Source organism: Aptenodytes forsteri, unplaced genomic scaffold, assembly GCF_000699145.1.
Source record: "Aptenodytes forsteri isolate BGI_AS27 unplaced genomic scaffold, ASM69914v1 Scaffold284, whole genome shotgun sequence".
NCBI lineage: Eukaryota > Metazoa > Chordata > Aves > Sphenisciformes > Spheniscidae > Aptenodytes > Aptenodytes forsteri.
Genome location: NW_008794445.1, coordinates 4,516,988 through 4,544,352, shown reverse-complemented (window position 1 = coordinate 4,544,352; position 27,365 = coordinate 4,516,988). Strand labels below are relative to the sequence as shown.

Below are 27,365 nucleotides of genomic sequence, written 5' to 3'. Positions count from 1 at the left end.
AATGTAAAGCAAGGTTGAAAAAGGGCAGGAAAAATTAAATGCCAAAGCATGGCTGGTGAAACATGTTATGAGATTATGGGTTCTTTAGTTGTGTTCCCTTCAAGAACTTCTATCGGTGAAGGAAACTGCATTGTAGACTTTTGTCTATACTATTTTACTGCACTCTTCATGTAGCTGGGATTGTCACTTCTGTCAGGTGAGTAACGAATATTTTCTGTATGGAAAATTGCATTTAAAGTACAGCAGTTTTATTGATTTGGGCGAGCAAAAATTCTGTCTGAATCCAAGTATCATGAGAGAAGGTTCACACTGAATCTCGTGTCTGAACGCTGTGTAACCTTTCCCTTGAATAACAGTTGTCCCTGTATTACTGGTGCCAATAATCAATAATGCTTTGAATTTTTCTATGTTTAGTTAAATGTTTTGTCTGCCTATTTCAAGGAATAATTACTTAATAATGCATTTAGTCTACTTATGGAAAGTTGGGTCCTTATAAAGCCAGTTCTGTATTAGAGGTTAGAGCAGTTCATTCCAGTTGATGGCTGTCACGTCCTCCTTGGGCAATTTTTTTTAATGTGTCTTTGAGGTGGTACCAAAGGGCCGTTGGCCGTATCAGTACAATGAGGTTTTATAGTTTGAAAGTTAAAATAAATATTAGAATACAACCTAGAACTTATGCTGCTTATTTAATTGTGATTCCAGCCCAAACTATACATGAGCTTTTCTATAGTTTGTGCTTGCGTTTAGGTCATGATTGTTCTTAGCTTTGTCTTGCTTGGGATAGGCGGGGGGTAAGAGTCCTGTGTTAGAATTTTTTTCTTTCCTCCAATGGAGGTGTTATTAGGGGCGGTCTGGTATTGTGTTTGGAGGTTTTGTGGGCTGTATCTTTAGAGAAAGAAGACTCTATTTACTAAAGAAAGATGTAGTTCTCCACTGAGCTGATTGTAAAACTTGGCTTGTGGCTTAATAGATCCATTTCTGCTATGTACGGCAGAGCGCAGTTGATTTTTTGTGAATAGATTAAATAAGCTAGCTACCGTTTGTTGACTGAAGCCATCGCAGCTGTGGGGTGAAAAGCCGACTTCTCTTTTGTTTCATCCCAGCAGAGCTGCTAAAGGTCCAATTTCAGGATGTTAAGCAAGTAGTGGTGGCAAAATACGTGATAAAGTATGGCTTGACTTTCAAATGCCTAGCTTAGTTTGGAGACCTTAAAGGTAGCTAGTTCTTAAATCACTGACACACAAAGAGAGAACTATGCCATTTCTGCAAAATCATTTTCATGGTGGAGCAGATCTCTGCAGTGAGTATTCACCCCTTACGCTAACAAACAGGAGTATTGCTTAATTCTTTAACTCCTGGCACTTTTCCCTGTGTTGTGGGGTGGCTGGTTAATTTTATTATCCTTTACTTGTCAGAAACGATAAAACTATTGAGAAACTAAATTTCTGCTAGCAACAAACATTCAGAAATAATTTATTTCATTTAATAGACTTTATTTGAAAGTATTACCAAAATATCCGGGAATATTCAGTACAGGTCTGTTAGCACCGTGCTTCTAGACTGGGCTCTTCATAAAAGTGTTAGTTGCTGGAGGCTTCCAATAATCCACTTTTAAATATGCTAGAATCTCTGTACGGCTTTTAAGTGGAAGGGCTGGTTTTAGTTTCTTCTCTGCACTTCATGCAAGTTTTCCCATCTTACTTTCAGTACCCTGGTACAAAGTCGTTCCTTAGTGTTTTGTGTTGTCACTGGGTACATGACACTTCAGCAGTACCGCCTCAGACCTAGTTCCCTGTGTTTTAGCAAACACAGCACTGATTCTGCAGCTGTGTTTTCCATCCTCATTTACTTTCTGGTTTGTTTTAGGTTTGGTTTGTTTTCTCTGTGTGATACAAGGGCATCTGGATGTCCAGACTGAAAGTAATTTGAGTTAGTTCCATTTCTGCTTGAAGAGGAGCCCTGCTGTGGCAAAATGCCATTCCCTTCCACTGTGTTCCTCCTAGTCACAGCTTCACTGGCCTCCGTTATTTTAGTGTATGTCTAAAAAAGCTTTATTGGATTCAAATAACTGAACGCTAGGAAGGGGGCGGACTGTAGGTATAGTATCTCTACTGCATCTGCAGTGGCAGCGTCAGAAACTGTGAGGGTGCAGAGGCAGGTTCCGCTCAGCCTGTATTTATTTCCATGCTCTGACCAGCTTCCCTAGGAGTAGCAGTTGGTCTTGGACTTTGCTCCTTCGAATTATTTGTGCTACCATTGGCCATGTTAGATCACTGAGCACAAGCACTGAGACACTCGCCTAGCCCAAGGGTTTTAGCACAAGGCTGGAAATGTCCATGATGTCTTCCCTGTAAAAATAAGGGGTCTTACCCTGCTTCCTTTGAAAACAACGGTAAAACCCCTCGTGCCTTCAGTGGAAGTACGATTGGGCCCAATAGTATGATGTGAGCACCATTTTGTACTGTAACAAAAAGAGCCACTTCAGCCCTTCCTTTATGCTGTTTGTCTTAAATGTCCAATAAATTAGAAACTGTATTATATGTAGGGACAGGTCAAATCTGTTCCTGCTCCCCAAACAGCCATTCCCCAGTATTAGAGTATCGCATACACTGTACAAAATCAAGCTGTGATTCTGCCTTCTTATAAACTCTTTAGTATTTTCATTTAATCAAAAATATCTATCCAGATTTTTTAAATAAAGCTTGATATATTAAATATATATTTTTTTAATTTGTTGGTTTGGATAGGGGTGGGCATTGTATGAAAACACTGGAGGGAGAGGAGTTCAAATGACACTGAGCCAGCCCTGCCACCAAAATCTGTATTCTCTTCCAAACACCTTCTGAGGGGAGAAAGAAAAAAATGATAGCGAAGAGAAAGCAAATGAATGAATTTTCCTTTTCATCCCTTCTAAGTACCTGTTAAAATGCATCTTTATTTCTCATTATCATTACGCAGGCTGAGCATTTTTTTTCTTTTTTTTTATATATATATATATATACACACACATATATATATTTGAAGTGCTGTCTTAATTTAAGGGGGTATAGCTGTAAATAAGACAACTGGGTAGTAGCTGTTTGGGGAGTTCTGTTCAGCTTTAGTAATTTATTGGCTATTGGGAGTCAAACATGCAAAATCTTTTGTTAGGAAACTCAGAATCTGATTTCTGGTTTTGCAGCTGGACTTGTAAATACAAAAAATGTAGGACTGATTTAATGTCCAGTTTAAACTGGGCAGTTGCAAGCTCTCCCCATTTTTGTATGTACTGTAGATTAGTGTGTGTGTGTGTCTGTGTTAATTGTAGTGGGGTTTTGTCTGACAAGCCTGAAATTTATACTTTGAAATAAACTACTGGGTTTTTAACATTTTGAGTCATCTGTGCTTAGTTCCAGACATCTCAGGAGACAACTCTGTCAAAAAGAGCCCAGTGTGTGCTCTTTCGCTTCAGAAGTGCTGCCGCCTGGAGGAAGGGGGCACTGCAGGAGTTTCAGGTTGGCAGGCTTGTTGCCACCTTGCTCAAGTAACGTTGAGCAGCAGTGGTTTGGCTCTAGGTCATTCCCAGAAAGTCAACTGCGTGATGCTGCCCTCCCAGCAAAAAAACGAAAGCAATGCTGTAACTTCTGGAAAGTCACCTTCCAGGTGGTTTTGCAAAGCGAAGAGGGGCTATGTATCCTGGGCAGACAGAATCCAGTAACTTGCACCCCAAAGTTGCCCCAGAGGGGGACAGGAATGGAAACCGGATTGCTGGTGCTACTCTCCTCTCCCTCCAAGGGGCTGGGTTTGACCTCTGAAAAAATGGTTGTTCTTTTAGCAACAGGCTTTGGACAAAGTACAGGAGCTGCCTTTGGTTTTTCACAGCACCCGTAAGGATTAGAGCCTTGAGCCTTCTCAAGCCAGGGGGCAAGCTGTTGTGCACAGAAGTAATTGCATCAGTCAAGGGTAATGAAATTGGGGGTAATAAATAGGGCGTTTTAGTGCAGGAATCAAAAAAGTCTCTGCCCCCCCAGCCTGTTGCTCTTCAAGGGTAGAAGCTAGTGCTGTATCTAGATCTATGAAATATGTTGTGCAACTTAGTTGAGAACCTTACTGGAAGGCAGTATGCTAAAAGCTGCCTCTTGGACCCAAACTCTGCTGCCGCATTGTAGAAAACTCAAATTGAGTACTTAAAACTTGGCCTTATTGACATGCCTACCCCTGAGTTAGCGCTGAGCCCATACTTCAAGGGCATATAATTAATTTGTGATGGTAATAATTAGTTTTCTGGCACGCACTTACTAGAAGTTGCTTCAAGTCACTGACCAAAAGATGATGGACTCTTGTGAAGTGATGCCTGAACACAATCACACTTGAAAGTCCAGAGAGTTTCTCAAACTGCCTATTTAGAATACGAGTATACATACTGCACATCATAGTTTTTAGACCATTGGTTTTATCATAAAATATAGCATAACCACTCTGCTGAAGCACTGTTGTAATTGCAGTTTGTGCTGGTGTAAAGGGAAGTGAGTAAGTGAACAGCCAGAGGACTCACTCTGTTTTGCTGCAGGGTAGCTTTGCCATACACTCAATGGTATGTCTGGAAAGAAGTGCTACAACCTCAGAGCAGAATGTACATACAGCAAAGTGCACCACTGTAGACCAGCAGTGATTCTACTGTGTAACATAAGGAAACTCAAAAAAACCACACACCCAGGAATGGGCTGAGAAGTAACCTGACCCAGCAGCACAGCACCAGGCTGCTGACAAAGAAATGAAGTTGGTTTCTCCCTGGGGAACACGGTGCAGTCTTCCCTGGACAGCCACTGGTCAGACCTTGCATGGGTGGCTCCTGCTACAAGGGCAGAGGGTGCTGCTGCCACATCCTGCCCCCTGTGAGAGCTGAGGCCATGCAGGGTATGCCCAGTAGTGCCTATGTGCTGAATGGGGAAGGCGTGAGTTTGTCGGTGGATGTCAGAACAGGGGGATGGTAAAGGAAGCAGAAGCTTGCATTAGGTGTGGTAATGCTGGTGGTCTTGCTGGGAGGATTCCTTTCATCTGTAGGCATTCTCTAGTGACTGAGCAGCAGGTTTCTTTTTATTATTGCAAGGGAGGGGTTTATCACAACCACTTCCCTCCCCAGCCCCCAAACCAAAGTAAGTCCCTTTCTAGCCAAGCCTTAAAACCTTAAGTTTAAAAAGCAGAAGCCACAGGGCTTGGCAAAACCTGCAAGCAGGGTGTGAAAAAGGGGGGCAGCTTCTGCCACCTTCCCATTTTTTCCCACTGAGAGCTGCAGAGGGGAGTAAGGTGATGAAACTTCACACAGCTGCCTGAGAATTAAGCTGTCAGTTCTTTCTTGCCCCTGCCTTCTCCTCCAGTCCCCAATGTTGCTGTGCTGGGGAGAGGAGCTGGACCCAGCTGCTGTGGTTGGCAGATCAACCTGGGCTGGCCTGCTGACAAAGAAAGCACACAGGACAGCACCGTAAGAGGAATGCAGCGACCTTTAACAGCACAACCATCAAAGGCAAAAAAAAAAAAAAAAAAAGCAAAGCCAGAGTCACATGGATTAGAGTCCTAAGGCTCATAAGGTCCCACTGATGTAAACATTTACTCATAGAAAAGGGGCTCTTAAAAGTAGAGCTGTTTTCCCACAGCTCTGGGTTTGAGCACAAAGCAACTCCTGCCTCAGGGGAGGAGGCTGAAGGTGGGAGAAAGGCAGAGCTCCCATTTCCATGCATATTTACAAATGGACCTGTCACTTGTGCTGCCTGTCTCCACTCCCTGCAGGGGGAAGCACCCGGGTGTGCCCCCATCAAGAACACTGTCCAACACAGCAATCAACTGGCACTTTCCTGGGGCCTGGGGACCAACTTTTAAACAATATTCTTCCATTAATATTTTTATATAAGATTGGGTGAAAAGGCAGTAAATACAACCTGCAACATTGCTGTGTTGCCTAGGAGTGACAGTTGAGTAGCAGTCATCCTCCAGCCACTCCGTGCTTCCAGTCTCAAACAAGCAGCTGATTCTTGCTGGTTCTCTGCTTGCTGGCAGCTCAGATTCCAGTACTGCCCTTCGTGACTCAGCTCCATTCCTTCTTTTAAGTGTGCTCCTTAATGCCTGTTCAATTCAATCCAATCTGTGGCAGTGGCTCTGTAGCTGCCAGCCTCCAGTACAGGAGTTTAAAACATGTCTCTCAATCAGAGCATCCCAGCAAGAGCTCACAAAGCTGACAAACCAGGCAGCAGGTGAGACCTTTGATGATGAGCCTGCAGGAGCAACAGACAGGCCTTCACAGGCTCCAAGCTGTCGTGGTTTAACGCAAACAACACAAGGTAAGTAAAAGTGACACATGGCAGGTAGAGCTTCCCAGCACTGAGAGCTGCCAGGGTCCAACAGAGAGGCAGGGCTGTTTGGCTGAGCACTGCTGTTCATGCTCAGGGGGACATCACAAGTCCCTGGTGCCCCACTGCCCTTCATTTAGCACAGCTGGAACAGGGCAGGGAGGGGTGGCTAGGATTGCAAAACATTACACAGAGGTGGGCTGTGCGCACAGAGCTTGGGGCAAGGATGAGCTACACAGGGGCAAGGGCTGACACAGGGGCCAACGTCCCTGGGCTCCCAGCTGCAGGCGAGCAAGACACCTTCACTGACAGAGAGCCTCAGGGGTAGGAGTATTTAAAAACTCTGTGGCTAGGGCTGCCTCCTCCCCACTGCCTCTGGCAGAAGGCACCTGTGCAGCACTGCCATCTCTTTTGGCTCATAAGAAGCACCAAGTGAACATCACATTCATCCCTCTAGCATAGGTGCAGCTGCAACTGGCACATACACCAATGCATATACTTACAGTGTGGCTGCGTGTGTCTGGCTACCACAGCTAATTTTGCTGCTTTACCCTACAAAGAACCATATTGCAGCTGTACCATGACAGCCAAATATTTAGGGTAGAACCTCACCCATGCTGCAGTAACTCACTCGCTTCCCCATCACACAAGCTAACTCCAGGGGCCTGATCAAAACCTCACACTGCACCTCCTTCACCTTTGTAATACACAGCAGTTGCTTTGCAGTTTAGCTTGGACTGCCAAACAGCTCTTGCCTCATGGCCTTATTTTGTTTTACTTAATTCCATGTATAACATCTAACACAGAACAGCCCAGTGACTCAACTCCTCAGGGTAAACATACGGAACTAAGAGTAATAGGTACAGCCCCAGCCCTCACAGCCATCTTACTGTCACGTTCCACCTCCATAGCTGAGGAAGCAGGCAAAGAGATCACTGAACAACTGCATGGGCTGATCAGTAAGAGATCTATTGCACAGACACATGCACATACAGTTCTTTCCCTGCTGCTACACTGCAGCCTGGGGCAGGGTGGAGCATGTGAGGTGGTGTTTCAAAAAGCATCAGGCTGCTTTCAGAAATCACCAGGCTCATCTCTTCACTACCTGTCGCAGCCTGACCTTTGCATGCTGCTTTAGTGAGACAAAGGAAATCTTGCAACCACCATGCCCCGTGTGCCTGTCGTCTACTGATCTGCCATGGAGAACACAGCCTTGACTCTCTGCTAGTGACATTCCTGGATGAGAAGCAGTTTGCAGCACATCTCAGCCCTGCTCAGACAAAAGGCAGACATCAAGCCAGCACAGAGGTAAGGCCACCATGGCCCAAAGCAGCCACCTGGCTTGGCCCAGCCCTGGCTGCAGGTCCCACGTTGCCACTAGAGACAGATCACTCATTGATCACATTGCAGTTCACTCCTGCTCTGGGAATAGCTGTGATGATGGCTCAGATCACCGAAATGCAGTGCCTTGCCTGCTTGCCATCAATCCTAGTCAGAGGAAGGGCCACCCAAATAGCTCAGAAGAGGAGAACATGCATTGGGCTGCACAGAGGCAGGCAATGTCAGTACAAAGTGCCTAGCAGGCAGGACAGGGGAAGACAGGTAAGGCACAGGGATGTGGACATCCAGGTCAATTTATTGTTTCCATTAAAAAAAAAAAAATCCCATTTGGGACTCTTAATGCTGGTTTTACAGGATCGGCCTCATGGTGACGAAATGAAAGTTGTACGAGTCTGGCAGGCCCTGGTGTCGCGTGTGATTAAACCGTCTCCAGGTGAAGACAGGGAGACCACCCTGTACTGGGGGGCCATTGATTGCAGAGGCTGTGAAAGCTGAAGCCAGGCGGAAATCTGACACCTGTAATAAAGGACAGGAGTTCAGGGCAAAATGGTGGCATGGTGTTTGACATGCACCCATCCTACAGAGCAGGAATAGCTCCAGGAGATTTGATAACAACAAAGAAAGAGAGCAAGGGGAAATGCATGCTGGTCAGGCAGCATTCCTCCCCTGCACAGAGGCATCTTCAGCCACAGAACAGCCAGCGCCAAAGGGCAGTAGCAAAGCACAAGCCCACGCTGCCCTCTAGCCCTTGCACTATCCAGGGTGAGACAGGCAGCACATCTGCCCTCAGGACAATCCTCCCTGGGTTTGGGTGTCTCCAAAAGAGCTGGAGCTGCAGCAGGCAGCCTAGAGGGTCTGACCTAAGCTCTGCTGCATGTTAAGCACTTGGGCTGTCCCCTCAGGCACTGTCAGGGTAATTTAGGAAAGGACAAAGGCAGCACAAGAGTTAATGCTGCTGCCCAGACCCTGCCCTGTTTCTTCATTATCTCCCAAGAGGTTCCCAGCCTGCTCCATCTTCCCAAATTCAGAGACACTAACACTGCCTTTAGTGTTTACAACAGACTGGCATTAGCTTCACTGCCAGGTTTTGCTTCTGCTCTGGGCTATTTCTCTCAATGCCTCTCTTGGCTCCCCTGCCCTCCCTTAGCCCAGCCCATTCCCCTTGCCTAACTGTACTGGCAAAGGCATCACAACCAGCATGCACTGACCTGCTCCCTTACTAGACAGCAATTTTCTGGATTCATCTCGTAATAACCAGCTCTGGGAGCTCCTACTGACCACTACAGCAGGCAGCTGGCCTGGGCTTGTGCAAGCTGAGTGGACACACAGTCCTGGCAATGCCAAAACAGCCTCCACAAGGCCTATCCTAGCAGCCAAACTCGCAATCCAGAAATGCAGCAGGCTGGTCCCCACAGGATAAAGCACTGTACGACCTCCCAGCACACCACGGCTAGGCAGCTGCTTACTCAGGTATTGCCCCTCACAGTTAAAATACCATAAAAGCTGCCTAGAAAAACTGCTGCTTTTTCCAGGACAGTGGGTCTAAGGATTTTCCCGCATCCCCCCAGAAAGCCAAGTGATCTTTACCAAACTTTGCTCAAAGTAGTTTCACAGAGAGGTGGAGCCCTGGAGTAGGGTGACTCACTAGAGAGCCAGGCTTTTGCAAAGGTAAAGCTAAAATGAGGCTGAAAACACATTCCTGTGGGCTCTGGGGAGGCACCCACACAGTCCCCATGAACAGGAGGCTGAGGCTGTGCAACAGTCACCTTCCCTGAGTGATGTAAAGACTCATTTCAACCTTCTCTTAGGCTCCTCCTGCTGCAAGGCTTCGGGGTTTAACCCCTAAGCACCACAAGTTCCCATGGACATTATTCTTTTGCACACCTCCCCCTGCATCCTCTGCCCTCTGCCACTGTGCCAGGACTGGTGTCAGGGACAGGAGATAGGGCTCTGCACAGAATTATTACCATTCTCAGGATCTGCCCAAGCACTGGGAAAGCATGAAAAGAGGGAACAGACAGGCCTGGCCATGCCTGCAGGGAAACATGCTGCAAGTCTGATGATAGGAGCACAAACAGGCTGCAGCAAACATTCAGCAGATACTGAAACTGAGGTAATTTACCTTGGAGTCATAGCAGCCTGCAGGCACTGGAAAAGAAGGATTCAGGTCTTCCCGGCAGCAAATGGTGTTGCAAGGATTGTGTTCAGCATAAGGATCACGCTGGTAGTCTGGGGAAAAATGTGGGAGGGAAGGAAGGAAGAAAAGAAAACAAATTAGTGCCCTCACAAAAAGCCTCTACTACTGATGCAAAGTCCCCAAGCCACTAAAAGCTGGGTAGGTGCACTGGCAGAAACGCAGGTCTATCACATCGCGCTCACACTCCTCCCCAGGTACCAGCTGGAAGTCAGTGCTTGAGATAGGACATGAAGCAGACAAGCTCCTAATCCAAGCCCATACAGCTATTTCTGCATCCCAGGGCCACCACTGCCAACCTCTAACCACAAACATCTGCAACTCCACATGATGAAAGCTTGCAGGAACTTTGTCAGAAGAGAAAAGCAGAAGAGAAAGGGAAGGGGGGAGAAGAGAAGGAAAAATGTAGCAGTGAGAGCCTTTGTTTTCCTGTTCTGGACTAAAGTGGCAAAGAGCAAAGCCTTTGAACACCCATTGTAGTAGCTGCAAGCTAGGAGGGGAAGGCGGACAAGCCTCAAACTATGAGCATGCTGCTACTCACAGCCCAAACAGTAGCGATACCCCACCCTGGGAGAGGCCTCTCAAACCCCAAGCCCGGTAATCAGCGTGCTCCCTATAATTGGGAATAAAAACATAGCATCTAAAGCTATCTGTACGTAGAGATGGACTTAGCAAGAAGTTAATTAAGCTGTTTTTAATCCAGTTAAGGAGAACCCTGTCAGGGAAAAACAGATCAGAGCATTACCTACCAAAGATCATTCTGCCTGAACAGGGAAAAGAAGCAGCCAAACTGACCTAAGTTTTACACTAAATTCTCTGGCCTGATCTGACCTAACTCTTGCTTAGGATTGAGGCTTTCAAGATTGACAAGCTGTAGATGAATTGGGTAACAGCAGTCCAGAGTCTCTTAGAGTGTCAGAAGCCCTCTGGAAAGGTCAAACTACAAGCCCAAGGGCCCTTGTTCTAGAAGGAAACTAGTCTTGTTTCTATTAGAGTAATTTTAGCCTGGTTTCCTACCTCGACAGTGAGCTTGTGTTATCTTTTTGCTTTGTGTGTATTCTGCACCTAGGGTAATACAACTCTGATCTGTATGTGAGGCTGCAGTTTCCCACTATAATCCAAGAAATAAAAGTAACGCTGCTTTATTAAGATCAGTTCCACAGTACATAAACACGTCTTACTGTTGTATCTCATGATGTACTTCATGCTTTCCAAGTTGGTCACCTTGCCCTGGTCCCGACGGAAGATTTTTGCTCTTGGAGCAAGCTCGTAAGAGAAATCCATGCCATACTTCTCAACATACGACGCATACCCACTGAGATTGTAAATCTTTTTATGGAAAGGGATATTATATGAAGGCCAGTAACCTGCCAGAGACAAAACCCAATCTGTTAATCACTTGGAAAAGCTGAACGCTCTTGTTTATACCAAGAAAGAAAAATAAAGCATTTTCCATGGTACATTGCCTAAACAGCATGTCGAGGAATAACACGTAAAACTGGTTTGAACACAAGAAAATAAAGCAATAGTCACTGGCATGACCAGGGTTGACTCCCAGTATAACACCACTGTAGACTGTACCCAGGCAACCCACCCCCAGACTTCCACCCTGAGGACTCATCCTGCAAAACAGCTGAGATCAGACTTGTAGGAGTCTGAGGTGAACAAGCAAAGCAGCCACAGCCCTCCTACAGAGGTTTCCCTGCTCAACCTCAGAGGAGTGTAAGATCGTTTACATCCACCAAACTTCCCAGCAAGAGGCTTGAAGTCACTCCCTTTTCCCCCCACTTCCCATCTCACCAAGGCGGAGTTATAGACTGTGCTGAGATGTCAGGGACGGATGGACACACACATGGACCACAGAGCTAGTAGGGGTGAACAGGAGGCAGGTCAGCAAAGAACACACACACACGCTTTGTGCAGTGGTGGTTGGAAAGCTGTGGTTGCTCACAGTGATAGGGAGAGATGGGCGATAGCTGCACGTTTGCCAGTATCTGTCTTTGAGAGTTAAGAAGTGATTGATCAGCAAAGCAGAGCCCTGCCCTAACTTTTCCAAGAGCAAGAGTGAATCCTACAGTTTTGTTAACTCTAAAAGAGCAGGGTTGCCAGCCAGAACTCCAGGGAGAGTTTTAGGTAGGCGACATACAACTGCCTGAAACAAGACTAGTCTAGAAAGCAGAAAAGCTTGTAAAGAGCCAGGAGACCATCCAGGTCATGATCTGGGTACAGCAAGTCCTGGAAGAAATGAAAATAGATACCTGTACCTTAACGTTTAATTTTTTTTTTTTTTTTTTTTTTTTCTTTTTCCTTCTTCAAGGCAGGCACTAAGGAGTTTAGGCAGAGAGTATATAACGTGAGCTAGTTCCAAGAGCAGCACACTATCGGGTTCTCTCCAAAGCACCAGCATTCCTGTTGTCAGTGGGGAATGCTGCTTCTCAAATCACACACACCAGGATTTGGCTTAGAGATTTACTATATATATGCTGGTAAATCCAGCGCTCCATGTATTAACTTCAGCCCAGCACAACGTGAGGAGTCTGGCTGTAAAATGCTCAAGAAAATCAACCGGGACTCACTGGGAGTGATACACACAGGTACAAACCAAACTTCCTGAAGGACAGATACGCAGACAGCATAAGCACTGGAACGCTACCCGAGCGGAGGCCTTACCAGCTTAGGTTCCGCCTAGCATGCGGCAGAGACGGGAATACCCTGTCTGCTGGCATTTGCTTACATGACCTAGAGCCTACCTAAAGGAAACAGGTTGTGTACATGTTGTGTTGCAATACAGGCGTCCTCCAGAAATGAGCACACTTGCCAGCCTCTAATGACACAGGCCGGAGGATACGGATACATCAGCTTCCAAACCAGTAGGGTTTCGTTGTGATTCAAGAAGGTGTTCATGTGAGACATAGCACAAGTGCATACAGATGACCTTCTCCCACCTGGAAAAGCTTTTTGTTTAAATTGCTAAAACAGAGGAAGCTATTTGAAACTGTCCTCCAGAAAGAGCTCTTCTGTGTCTCAGGCTCTGCAAGACTGCAAATCCCAGGCAGGCAGTGCAGCACCCAACTTAAGGCAGGCTTTACCCAATGGCTGCTATAAGCCAGTGAAACCTGCCTGTTAGGCCTTGCAGGGTGAACAGTGACAAAAACAAGTCAGAGATGGTGTAAGGTTGAAAGGGGGGTGAGGAGGACAACATGAAGGCAGCAAGAAATCTTTGAAACAAAATGCCTTCCTCTTCTGCCCGTTAGAGGAAGAGATGGCAGCAATATTTAGAGGTAGAGCAATGATAAGATATGGTGGAAGAGACTTAAATCCCAGGTTCTGATCTAATGTGATGCTTTTGATGCTGAAATGGATGCGTTATTCACGCATCATCAGGAAACATGAACTGCAGCCCGCTCCTGTGCCCTATCCCTATACTGGAGACAGTATTGCGCTCCCCCACCTCCTCTAAAGGATTCCTGAGTTTTCATTGTCGACACACAGAAAGCACCTTGACATCTTTGCCTGTAAAGGGCAACATAAGAGATTCCTGGTTTTTAGAACTCACCTGCACTGGCCTACGAAACAAGCTGACAGAAGCCTTAAAAAAAAAATCTTTCCATTTTCAAACCCATGTAAGAAAATGCTTCCTTTTTCCTCAGATACAGGGCTTACTACAACAATGCCTGCCTTTGTTCACCTGAGAACTCAATTCTCATTCTCTGCTGTTTCTAGGTTTATGCTTGAAAGAGACTTAAAAAGCCAATGCTGGTACAAACTCACTCTGACCAGGCCAGAGTGTCAAAAATGCATAACCTCTGGATACCACCTACAAGGCTATTATGGAGTTTGCCAGGGTCAGCTATTCTACAAACACTTTAAGCCAGCACTGCTCCTGAGAAAGGCAAACTTCCTTCACCTGGGCCGCTCCAAGCACCAGGGAGCAGGGCAGGGGCCTCAATAGGACTTGTCTGGTGTCCTGCGTGGCACGGAGGAGTCCAAATCTGCTGCTTACAGGAGCAGTGCTGGCTTACAGCAGCTGAGGTCTCTAAGGCAGCACTTATGCGGTGCTTACCCCACCCCGTGTGCGGAGGGCTGTCCTTCTAATGTTTAAACTCCCAGAGACTGACTGCTGCATTATCCAATTTAGGTGTATTTAGACACCTGGGAAAAGCCATACTGTAAATGTAAAATAGTATGTAACTTTAATACATGCTGCCACCTTCGAGAACAGAGTAGCCATAAGATCTCCTAGGAGGGAGTAAGAGGACACTGTGTGCCCAAGCCCAGAGATTGGGCTCAGTCCTACAGAGAATCCCACACAGCAGCTCTTGAGTCACTGCTGAAAAGGAACTCGGGGAACCCTCTAAGCCCAGCCTCTCTGTACAAGCGCAGCCCTGCCATGACGTGGTTGCATTGCTTCAAGTGCCAGAGCTAGAGGGTCTCTATTAGCTTGTTTGTCTGCACCACAGGGAAGCATTTCACCACCTGAACTACACACAAACACTGGAAGATAAGGTGCAACAGCCTACTTTCATATCTTCAACGGATAAAGGAGACAGAGAAGCATAAGGGAGAGACATGGGATTTTTCCAAATTATTGGTTAGAACCATCTCATGAAACCATATTGACATTGTGGCAATGCCTAAAATAAGCCAGAACTTCCCAAGGAGCCAGACACAAGGAAAAATTCCAAAGGGAAACAACCCCAGCTGCTAACATAAAGGCATTTCCAGTAATTTTGATGATGAAGAGCAAATCATCAATTTACCTCCTCAGCATGTGATTAGAGGAGGGAGCACAAAGCACCAGACACATACTTAAATTTGTGGAATGCGCTCAGGCTTTTGGATGCTGACATTAAGTGTCTAGAAAACACTTGTGAATGAAACCTGACAGTGGGTGTTTTGCTTCACCTAGATTTTTGCTTGTTTGTTTTCCATCAAGTTGTTGCTAGTCTTGCTAGGGGATTAAGGAATCTTTTAAACAACAAATATTTATCAGATAACAGAGCTCCAGAAAAGTTCAGGAACTGAATCTAACGTAGAACTTCTCTCTTATTTAAAAGCTCATCTCCTTGTAGGGTGACCCACTCACCAAACATTTCAAGTAGCCCACAGCATCACAGTTATTTAGCACTGCTTCAAATAGACCTCACCTTTTTCCTCATGGGTCTCTAAGACAAGGCAAAATAATACCAGAAAAAAAAGCAAGAAAAAGAAAGAAAGAAAGAAGGTAAAGTCTATTTTTCCCTCCCCTGCTTCTAAGAAACACAGATGCTCACCATATTTCTGCCACAGTATACAGGAGAAATGAATATAACGTAATAGACCTGGCAACAGAGGGATGCTCACACAAAGCTTTCTAACTTGAAACTCAGCACTAGTGTTCAGTAAACCCTTCCCATGCACAAAGCACGATTCTCCATCAGCTGGCACAAAAAGATGGCTTTCCTAAGCCAGTAACTACTATAGGAGCTATTACCTTTCCGGAGAATATTTGTTTGATCAGAATACTCCACAAGGGTTGGGATCTGCTCAACAATGTACAATGCACCATCATCAAGGCTCTTCTGCAGCTTGACCTTCTTCAGGTCCAGCACCATGTACTGATTGTTGTAGGTCCCTAGGTATGACAGCAAAGAGAGAGTTACATGTCCTGCCTGGAGAAGCAAAAGGGTACAAGGGAGAGAGGGAACACACCCTTTTTCCCAACATTCATATGAACACGTACTTACCAGAGTTGCACTTCGAGAAGGTTTCTGCCCAAGTTTTGCCACCGTCTGCCATCATGTTAGCAATGCGGACCCTCTGCCAAGCTAACAGGGATTCAGGCACCACTTGCTTAATGAGGGTTTGGTTGAATACACTGTTCGTAGTCTGCAACATTACCAAGCCGCTGCCTAGTATGTAAAAGTCATCCAGGGACACCAAAAAGCCTTAAACAGCAATAATACAAAATTTGTTACCTTTGTGAACCTTTGAAATACTCATAGAACAAAACAGAGAGACAAGCCAAGAGGATATGAATGAGTCAATGTGTGTGTGTGTTTGAAATCAAACTGTACAAATATTAAAGATGAGGTAGTGACTTCTGCAAGTGCTTTAAGCCCACCTGTCAGCACAGTTTCTCATTTGTTATGCTTTCAACACACAACCTAATTCTTTGTCTAGAGCGTTTGCTTCATGTTTGCATCCCAAGCTTAGAAGTTTCTCCTTCATATGTCAAGCTATGTCTTATTCTTATGCTAAGGATTACATACTGTAAATGCCTAGCGAGTGTTTGTTTCTAACAAAGGTATTCCTTTAAAAAAAATACAACAAAAGAAAACCAAAACAAAAGTACAAACTCCACAAAGAGATTTTCATCAACCAGTTTCAGGACAACAGGTATTCCTTTAAATTAATCCCTTCTGGACTAAATCTAGCCAAGCAAAAAATCTTCCTTCTAGTTTAATCTTTTTCAGTCTAACTATTCTTAAAAGCATCTCCAAGAAGTGGGCACCTCTTAAATCATAAACCACATCCTACATAGGAGAGAAAGTTTTACCTACTCCTCTTTCTGACATGTTGTCATTGGGTTTTTTATGCCTATCAGCCCTGCAAACTCAACACAGCGATGGATCTCTGGGCAGGATTACCTTCCAGGTTACACACCAACAGAAGTACTAGGTCCAACTGCAGTTCTCATGCCAGGAGGTGGTATACAGAACTGCAAAGGTCAGCTATAATGCCATGGATAGCATGGTGACTACTTCCAAAGCAGAAATAACTTGACTTTGAGATTCCCCAGCGGATAACAGGGCTGCCAGGTTGGGGAAGAAAGGTTGTTAACTGAGCTCCTGATGGGGAAGTCATCCAGAACCTGGTCTCTTGCTAATGAGTTTTTAATGGTATCACTCTTCAAAGAGTACAAAATGCTAAAATGCTGCTCAACAGCTTAATAGTCGAGTTCCACTATGAAATCTTCTACAGCGAGCTTTATTAATGCACTTTGCAAACAAACTAAGGTCAGCAACCTATGACAGCCAGAAAGATGACTCAGCTCTGCCTCCTGTTCCTGGGCTTTCATCAAAAGGCAGACCTCCTTCAGGCAAAAGTAATGTTTAAGGGCTCTGTTACAGCAAGATTTCTTTAAAGTCCCAAGTTCTCAGATCAGAACAGATCCAGGAAAATACACTCTGTGGTCACCTGTTCTCTAAAAATATGTCAGTATAGAACAGGCAGAGCACCCTGGCACCATGTGGTTCCTAGTATTTTATTCTTGGAGAACAGAAAAAGTGTGTCAATAAGTTATGTACATCAACAGCAGAGTTCTCTCTCAAGTAAGTAAGGACAAGCGAAACACTCTAAACCTGGCTTTGCCAGTCTATTTTATACAAAGCCATGGGATACTCCAGTGATAAACTGTTGTGTAACAAGTCGAGTGCTTGCCCAAACAGAGACAAGAAATGAAATTGTTAAACAATTGTGATGTGAATTGAACACCAAGTCCCATGTGGGTGCCAATGCCAAGTGCCCTACTTCAAAATAAACCAAATAGTTTTTTCCTCTTTTTGAATCAACAGCTAAGGTAAAACAGAAAAACTCAACTCAAAGCAAGTGTCAACACAAGGAATGATGCTGAATTAACTGAAGACAGAGACAAGAAATGAAATTGTTAAACAATTGTGATGTGAATTGAACACCAAGTCCCATGTGGGTGCCAATGCCAAGTGCCCTACTTCAAAATAAACCAAATAGTTTTTTCCTCTTTTTTCTTTTTGAGTTAAGGTCTAAGGTAAAACCTCAACTCTCAGCAAGTGTCAACACAAGGAATGATGCTGAATTAACTTAAATTTAAACTCTAATTCAAATCAATTTGAACTCTAATTCAAATCAATTGCAAAGGTCAGCTAAGCTGAAAACAAGGGGATTTCCTTCTGGGCCTTAGTATGTACCAAGTTTTATCCTGTGATGTTTTATAATACAGCGTGCCCTCCACGATGCACCATTACTAGCCTAATTATTCCGAGACAATATATACCATTTTGACTTAAGGCATAGGCACCTCTGAAACAACGGAAAGTTAAAACACATACAACAGGTTTACCCAGGGCAAAGACATCCACAAAAATAAAACCTGGGTGAAGCCTAGAGATATCAGCAGATATTTGATGTCCTCTTGTGTCATTCTTGTCTTTTTAAGTATGTATGGGGATCTGTTGTAATTGAAAATGCCTTTTATGCCAACTGTTACTTCACTGTATGGTTCACCTATTTTTTCTGTAAACCCATCTCCCTTTTTTTTTTTTCCCATTTTCCCCTCCCTCCAATGAACCTGACTCTTCCTGCAAAGAAACAAGCAAAAGCACTTCTGATTGCATCTTCTGGGTCTGAGCCATTTAGATTCAGTTTCCAATCACCACTGGAATGAAGTTTCCAGAGTCTGGAGTTTGATTCATCATGACAATATTAATCACCCAAGCAAAGCAAAATATTTTTTGAAATCTGAGCCACAGTGTTCTCTAGAGAGTCAGCACACCAAAGAGTATGTGGGGGGTAACACATTCCTGGCAGCTATTGTTCCTAAAGAGGTAGGCTGCTGCTTTCTGAACCAGATGGCATCAGCTTTTTTGGTGTTTTAAAAGGTTATTGTGCTCATTCAAGTACAGAAAGGGTCAGTATTACAGACTGGAAGTCAGAGACATGAGGTCTAGCCATCACCTCACGGGGATGAGAGTAGCTCCCAGCTGAGATGCTCAATGCTCTCGGCTATAAACACACTTGGCAATGGGAAAAGACATGTCCTCTCTGGATTAGCTTTCTTAATGCCATCAGCAGCTGCTTCTCATGCCAAGACTGAACTCCCACCAGCTGCCTGCCTTCCACTTGCAGACCTCTCCTAGGCACTAAAGAAATAGCACATCCCACACTATAGCTCTGGCCTCTCATCTCCAGAATGCATTAGACACTTTCCCTCTGCTTCCCTCCAGGTTTTTAGACAGATGATGGAGGGAGCGGGGAAGCAAGAAATGGTTTGGCAATACTGCATGAGCAAGCTGGTCCCCTGAATACAAGAGGTACCGCCCTTTCCATGTCTTGTTCCTCCTAGCTCTTGCTCAGGCTGTGGGGAAGGATAATGCTGCACTTTCTGATCCTGCACTAACACCAGATTACTTCAAAGCAAGGGACACATGTTACTTCTCTCCTGCCTTAGCAGCACACATATAACCATCCATCAAGACAACTTGTGCCATCTTGTTCCCATGCCATAGCCTGTCTCAACCAAGCAAGATCCCGACAGCAGACTAGAGGAGCAAAGGTAGCAGTAAAGTTCTTCTCAACTGTTTTGCTTAAACAGCTAAAATCAGAGTAACATACTTAACAAGACTGTGGCTCAGCCCAGAGAAAGCAGGCCGCTACCCAAATCAGAGTGCTTGGGTCCAAATGGTAGATTCCCTTTCTTAAATGAGGTTCAAAACTAACTGTTCAAGAAGAGGTCCATCCAAACGAATAGAAATCTTGGGAGCTGCTGTCCAAGGAAAACTGCAAATTTCATCAGTTAATTGGGCTTATTTGTTTGAATGCCTCATTGGGGCAGTGTAGAGCAGTGACTGCATAGTGGGAGGGGAGGGGGGCTTTCTCTCTGATCTTTTACTAGATATGTCCTGCAAAGCACAGCACCTACCTAGTCTCTGTCATCGCATTTCTTACCTCCCCCAAATGAGCATAGCTTCAGTTAACATTTGTGAGCAACTGTAATGTGTCTGTACAATTTAAGTTCCCTCTGCTGTGCATAGATTCACCAACCACATTAAGTACTTATGTCCAGAGCTTGAACAAGACACTGAAGTTAGGGGTGCCCAAGCATTCAGCTCAGAGACATTCCTCCTTTCCAGGGGTTCACAGAGCTGTTCTACATGCAGCTCTGCACAGATGCTTTCAACAGAAGAAAAAGCTAAGACTATGAGCAGACTTCAAGTGAGGATTAGGATTAGTGTGGAAACGAGCAGCAAGTGGCTAAATCATTCTGCAAAAGCAGAGATTACTACCACCGTTCATTTCCACTTGACTGTGCCTCTGCAGCACTGTTGCTCTGAAAGGGACAAAGCAGCAAAGAGAGGACATGCTGTAACAGCAGACATTTGAGCATGCTGGCAGGAATTTGGGGAACTGCTGGGGAAGCCGGGATGGACTCTGCAATTCCTGCCTGTCCTCCTACCTGCTCAGTCACAGCAGAAGCAAGGAAGCGTGAGGCCCTCTAGCTGTATCGTAATGCACACGCTGACATGCATCATGGTTAGTGAATAGTCTTAGATCCTCTGAGTCACAACAAATACTAATTTTTGCAGTGTAGTAGCCTGTCTTTTGAAACTCAGTAAATAAACAGTCTGGACAATTTTACTTTGTGACCCCAGGAGAAACTGGGGAGTTGGCACATTCTTTCTGAGAAGGCAAACAACTTCTTGAAGCTTTTCTGACACAGCCTTTGGACAGAGGAAGAGTTTTACTTCATCTACTGGATGACAGAAATCTTTTAATTACTCAGGTGTCACTGAAGGCCTGGAAGGACATCTGTCTTTTAATGCTCTTTGTTTCCTCCAAAAGTCAATACTTCTATGTATATTAGGATCATGTTACTATTCAGGAGAGCTTACCAGCTTGGCCTTTCTTACTGGTTCTTAGTGTCTATCAGGACAGAGAATAAGAGTGGGAACCTGCATGCAGGGAGAAGTTACAGTCCTCAAGTTGAACCGTGGCCAGGACCTGCAGATTCCTTTGTCAGATGCCCTGAAAATATAAGGCTTCATCTCATCACAACATGGAGCAGAAGAATTTGGCAGTTCCTTCCTTCCTGCTTGATGTCTCTAGATCATTACCAGGCCAGTGCTTTAGAGCTTACTCATCCCCTGGAAAACTGCGAGTTTGTGAACTACACCCATAGCTAAGGCAATTTGCTGTAGTCAATGGATCATGCTTGTCTAGTGCTTGTGATAGTATCCTGTAATTAGGCAGCCAGTGAGTACACTTTGCATACCACAGGTCTCTCAAACTTCACTGTAGCCATAGGAACTATGTTTTGCAACAGTTCTAACTCAGTTTTGCTGGTAGAAGTATACCTTACCACATCACTGTATCACAGTCTACCCGGCATAAGCAAGCTTTTACATGAGCCTTCTCTGTAGACCTCAGTCTCAGGGAAGTGCACTGGGATTTTGTACACTAGCGAACAGACCCTGACCATTTCAGCATAGTAGTAGCTGATTTTCAGGTATCCTCCCATACAGCAAGCTTTATCAGTCTCATCAAAACAGAAGACTTTTATTTCATTTTTATACAAAGAATCCACAAAAGGATCCCAGAGACATCACCATAGACACCCACTAAAAATAAAATAATAAATGCTCTGCATGGCTGATCCTGATCCCCAGTTTGAATCTGCAGCACAATGCAGCATGCAACAGTTGCGAAACAGAACCACATTCTCCTGAAGGATAGTACTATCCTCAACAGTATTTCTTGCTGAGAGATAGGAGATCCAGAATAACCTTCTGCACATTCAGCTGATGAACAGAGCTCAGACAGAAGCTTTGGCTTTCTACCAGGTTTGCCAAGCTTGGCAAAATTCCTTGCAACAAGTGAGTGAAATTCCTCCAAAGGAAATGGAGATAAACTCAAGCTCTTGAAAGGCTGTACACTTAGGCATTTGCCAGAATACCTCTACTCCTTCCTCAAAGGAAAAATCTCAGTTGTCAGAAAATACTGCATTCCTGAGGGTCAGAACCCCACAGAAAAAAAAAAAAATTGCTTTCAACAGAAAATGAATGCAACTGCTTTTCAAAACAGTTTCCCAGTCCCTGCCATGAAGGACTCTCGCCTTTGTAGTAGGGCAAGCACAGTAATTCAACAAAGCACGTTTTGAAATCATCAACCAACAAAATTTCATCAGAATCAGACAGTGTCCTATGGTACATACTTCACTTTAAAAAGTTTATGAAGATTCTTGACTGTTTGGGCATTTTTGAATTTGAAATTCCACCTTTAAAAACTTATGCAATGCTTACTCTTGGAGTCTTAGATTTGCTTTGGTTTTTCATGTTCACATTTCTTGGTGCTACTCTAGCATTAACTGCTGGCAATTTCTAACATTCCAGGAAACTTGAGAATATTATATGCTGCCTAATCTTCCCGAGGGAGATTTTAAATATTCTGGCTGGCTATATTACTAACACATGAAATAAGCATAAAAAAAAAATACTCCCCTCTGCAACAGCTTACAGAGAAGCTGGAAGGGGGAGATGGGGAGATGGGGGGGGGGGCAAACAGACAACTGAAGGTTTGCTAACCCAACATCAAAGAAGTCGATACGATTTCAAACAGCTAGTGTTTGATACTCTCTAATAATCCCATTACAGCACAAGTCATGCCACAGTGGTAAACAGAAGTATTCAAAACTCTTATTACCAAACATGCGAATGCTATAGGCAAGGTGAGAAATTCAACAGTTGAGATGACTGCAGACTACATGAGCAGAATTCAAAGCAGCATGTTTGTGCCAGAGGTAGAATATTTAACTAGTACTATTCAGAGCACTGAAGGTGATTAATCAACAACAAAAGACGACGACAACAACATCATGTTCAAGCCAGAAAATTGAAGACAACATTTTGTCCTCTCAGTGGCTAAAAGTTTTAAGGTAGATTGAAGCCAGTGCTTGTTGAGGTATCATCCTTTTTATAGACAAGACATCTGCAAGACAGTAAGATGGTCCATGCCATCCTGGATATCTACATTGTTTTGTTTCTTGACTTTACCTGGGTAACTGCTGAATGAGACACGGCTGGTGCTAGTGTCTGGATCAACTATATTGAAGTTCCAGTGCTTATATATTCTCAGTGTGGCCGCATATGTAAACCAGCTAGAATGGGCAAAATATATATTCTCATAACCAGGTAGAACCTGGAAAACAGAAGCAGAAAGATTAATAATTTCAGATCCTATTATATTCTGCATGTTTTGTACTTAATAGAAACTGGGAGAACAACTTGCTTTAAGTAGTTTGATTAATTGCATTGTTCAAGAAGGAGCAGATTCTTGTGCTTTTAACTGTGTACTTAACAATGAATTTCTGAAACCTCTGGAAATAATTCTTGCCCATGTGTTGTTTTCAAATAATTAGTTGTTATTTTTCAAAATGAAACAGCTTAGGGTTTTTTGGGACACCTGCATCACATGGTATGTTTTGTTTCCCCGGTTTCCTCTTGAATACCTGTATTTACACATTCAGATCAGCGCTCTGCAAACATATCCAACATTAACTTAGAACATGCTGTTTCTGTGAAAATGCCTCTAGGTGACTTTAAAGTACAGAAGCAAATGCAAGTAAATTCATTTTGAAAAGGTAAATATATATTGATAGTACATCTTCTCAAAGTATTTCCCTGGTTCTAATATTTGTTGTTAGCTCAGAAACCTCTTGCTGTAGGCAAATACTTGAATGAATGCTTCTCAATTTAAGGTGAATACTGTTGCTCTGGGATACACGGAGTCTCCATATGCTGACTAGATCCTTGATAAGATCCTTGATAATTTTAACTGAAAAATTTAATTGCCACCATGATGTATCAGACACTTATCTTAAAAGCGTTTTTTCTGTCATTATTCCCATTGGAAAGCCGTTCCAGAGTATCGCTGTTAACACTTAGAAAACATCAGCCACTTGTACCCATTTGTTCTTGTGCTAGCACTGTCCTTTAGTTTAAGTAATCCTCTTTCCTTCCTCCCTGCTTATTTGCCCAATGGGTTTGTAGACATTCACAATACCCCCTTTCAGATTTCACTTGGCTAAGTGAAACAAGTTACTCTCTTCCAGTCTCCTCTCCATGGTAGTTCCCCATTCCCTAGTAATTCTAGTAGCTTTTCACTGTCAGTCTCTGTGGGTTTGGTTTGGTTTTCTTCCTGCCCTTGAACACAAGTGAGCAAAACTGGACCCATAATCCTATGGAGGCACAAATGACAACTGCATAAAAGCACCTCAGTTGACAGGAGTTTGTCTATGCACATGCAACATAAACAGTGAAGACTCCAGAAATGCAGACTCATGACACTGCAGGTCAACACAGTCACTAGAAATTAAGTTCTTGGTGCTCACCTTGATGAGTGCAGAGCAGTGACCCATATCCCACTGATACTTCCCATGGCTTCCTGGCTCCACGTTGCATTGTCCACTCCGTGCAGAATACTCAAATAATGCAGGAATGAGGTCCAACAGGTCTCCAACTGCATTCAGAAATTGGACATCAAAGATGCTCAGTGGCTGAGGAAAGGGAGAAAAGAGAGACCACAAAAAGCACTTTCAGACAGAGAAGCATCAAGACAGCCTCAGCTGTTAGAATTTTTCTTTTGCTCTCAAAAGAAGCTCTTACATGGTCTATGAAATACCTGCTCACAAGGCCCAGATGCTCAAACTCAGTGTCAAATTAGGCACGTAAGTATCTTTAAGGGTCTGGCCCTTGTAGTGGCATTACCAATGCTAACATTTCTGAGGAAAAAAGGAGACACTAGCAGTAACTTATGAAACTTGTGTGTGTCTTTGCAAACAGCATACCAATCAGCCTGCTGTTACCGTTACACTGGGATAGTAAGATTTCAATTTTTTTTGTTTATCTAGATGCCTTTGAAGAGCTTTACTTTAACAAACACTCTTGGGAGTTTTCAGATTTTTATAAAGACTGCAATTTAAGACATGCTCAGGACTGAGGAGGAAGAAACAAATGAGGGCAGGAAGATACGTTAACAATACTAATCAATTATGGAACTAACTGAAGAGAGGAAGTCAGTCAAAAGGTGCTCCGCTATGCTACGTGCTTGCGAAAACCCCTTATGGTTAGAGTTACCCAGGGTTAACTACACAGCTCGGTGTGCAACATGCTCTTCAGAACCTTCTCTTAATTGTCTCTTCAAAAATAAGAGCTTAACAGTGGTCTAACCTCAACCTTCAAAGACCGTTTTCTAAATCTTTCCTGTTTTTGCTTGCACCATGCCTTTAGTTAAGGCAAGGCTTAAGGAAAAGAAGTCAGAACACACATCACTGTAGGGCTATGAACAGTAATTTTAGAATGGGACATAATCATATAGCAACAAAACACATTGCTTGCAATATAAATCACTGTTATTAAACCATATAGCTGACCTTTCTACAAACCCCAATAAAGGGGAGACAAGGACATGGAAAAAATAAACAGCGCCAAATCCATTTACTCTTTATTCAGAAGGCTGAATTCTGTATTATCAATCTGCTGTTTTGGCAGAGAGAATAACCAACAGGAAAACCAAAAATAATGTATACTCCAGTCCATATATCCCAGGGGAAGGAATTAAAACTTCCCACAATGCTTACCAAGACAAGCAAGAGAAATAAGCCATTCTCACAACTAAAATCATGCATTGCAGAAGGCCCTAACAGCAGCTATAGTTTGAGGAAGAAATCCAAAGCAAACTTTCATATATGTTACATTGCTTTAGCTCATCATGTTTTTGCTGTAAGAACCCAAACAGGGAGCAGCAAAGGCCACAGCTGAAAAACATCAAGAGATGTATCTCTGGATAGTTTTAAGCAACTCAGTGGTATGAATCATTTACAAACAAGTCCCAACAACTGCTATCTCATTGGAATCCATATAGAGAGACTTAGCGCTGTTTCTGCACAATTTTTCCCCATCCTGCTGCACTTAAAGGTCTGCAAGCCCTCCACACAATGAGGAGAAGCTGTTTTCCAATGTCTAATTTACACAGGCATTACTGTACAGTACCACCAGGCGGGGAGCAAACAGGATTGCATGTGAGACCGCTCAGCCAACCCTGAGGCATTTTAATTGTACTTGCCATCCATTTGGCGAGTACATATTCTCCTCCATAAAACCTGCCTTCATTGCAACATCTACAGGTAGCTACACCGATACTGCTGCATCATCACTTGGAATTGCCTGTATATTTTAAAAAGGTTTCACATTTCCATGCTATCTTACAGTCATTTCAAGTCAAAAATTCAGTAACTACTACGAAGTCCATTCAAGCTAGAACAAAGGTGCCAAGCAAGGAAGCTATCAGAACTATACGCACAGAAAGGTGGCCAGAAAGCTGGAGGAAAGACCCACTCAAACAAAGAAGCAAAGTTTATGTAAATTCCTAGGACTCCACTGGGTGAGATTAGGCTGCCAGCTCCCAAAGCCAGCCAAAATATCAGAGAAGTAAAAGAGGAAGTAGGTTGTTAAGTACCCACTAGGGTTCTGTTTTCATTCCCCTTTTGAGGGGCAAGCAAATTTTGTTCCAGTTTATTTCCAAGAACTCATTGCTCTGCTTGGATAAACCTGGTTTTGTGTTTAAGATTGTCTGATGCTCAGTGACATCACATAAGCACAGTGCACAGAGCTTCTCTGGAGTCTCAGTAAAACAATGCATTCAAACAGAAGACTTGGGCATCTGCAGTGCAGGCCAAATCTGGGCATTTCAGGAGTGGCCTGAGGCATCTGGCACAAGGCTGAGAGCCCCAGTTCGGGAATTACTACAGCTGCTTTCCAGGATATATGGAGAAGTCTTCTCTGGGAGGAGTTAATCAGTGTCCACCAGGAAGAATTAAACAAAAAAAAAAGCGTGCATCATAACAAGTGCATAATATAGGGCATACTACAATCTTTTGTAATCACCTTCTCTCATCTCACACAGCAGTGTCAGGAAAACTTGCATGCATGGTTTACATCCTGAAGAACAGTGAATGAATGAGCTAAATTGACAACTGGGGAGGTGGTATAGCCACAACAAGAGAAAAAGTCCTTTTGCTAGAATGTGTGGCTCCTCCTTTAGGGTACTGTCCTGAATAGCAAAAAGAAAAATCAAATTGAGTTTGAGTTACATCAGCTGTAAGGAGAAATAAATTTAGAAAGGGGAGCAGATAGGAGAGAACCAACCTTAAAGGCTTGTCTACCTGGGACATTAAAATAGATGTTATTCTGTAACAATCGTTTTCCAGTAATTTTCCCATGCGTGAGCATTCTCAATACAAAATAAGGAAGTACAAATAGAGAGCTGTCCTAGAATCATTGTACTACTTAAAACTCTGAGACCTCCTTATTCAGGAGTAATTTCCCTGTGTAGACAAGCCCAAGATTAATCACAGCGTTGGTAGAGCATTAGGCAGATGAAAAGGCTTAATGTTCTTTGAGTGCCCCTCCTTCAGAAATTGTCTTGACAAAAGGGTTGGGTTTGTTTACTGGATATAAAATGTTGCTAAACCAGACGGAATAATGTCACACTTTAACATGAAAATGTATTCAGATTTTGACATCATTCTTAATGATACCTGTAAATATCAAATTCAAAATACAGAAGTTTACAATATGCATTGCCTTCATGCAGGTCTCAATGGAAGCACCTACCTGAAATAGCCCTGCAGGAAACCAGACTTCATGCAATTAAAAATTTTAGAACAGTACACTACAAAACATATGCTTCACACATATAGGAGTAAAAAAAAAAAA

General features: G+C 43.7%; 1 protein-coding gene across 1 annotated transcript in view; it reads right to left on the bottom strand.

The window, feature by feature from the left end:
• Positions 1 to 7,927: 7,927 nt before the first annotated feature.
• Positions 7,928 to 27,365, bottom strand: part of PLBD1 (phospholipase B domain containing 1) — a 40,115-nt gene continuing 20,677 nt past the window's right edge. Inside the window, exons 6-12 of the mRNA XM_009290138.1 lie at positions 23,981 to 24,145; positions 22,644 to 22,788; positions 15,585 to 15,785; positions 15,332 to 15,472; positions 11,040 to 11,225; positions 9,787 to 9,893; positions 7,928 to 8,180 (exon numbers count right to left, since the gene is read on the bottom strand). Coding sequence (XP_009288413.1) covers positions 8,013 to 8,180; positions 9,787 to 9,893; positions 11,040 to 11,225; positions 15,332 to 15,472; positions 15,585 to 15,785; positions 22,644 to 22,788; positions 23,981 to 24,145 — 1,113 coding nt within the window. The 3' untranslated portion in view covers positions 7,928 to 8,012. The remainder of the gene's footprint in view (positions 8,181 to 9,786; positions 9,894 to 11,039; positions 11,226 to 15,331; positions 15,473 to 15,584; positions 15,786 to 22,643; positions 22,789 to 23,980; positions 24,146 to 27,365) is intronic.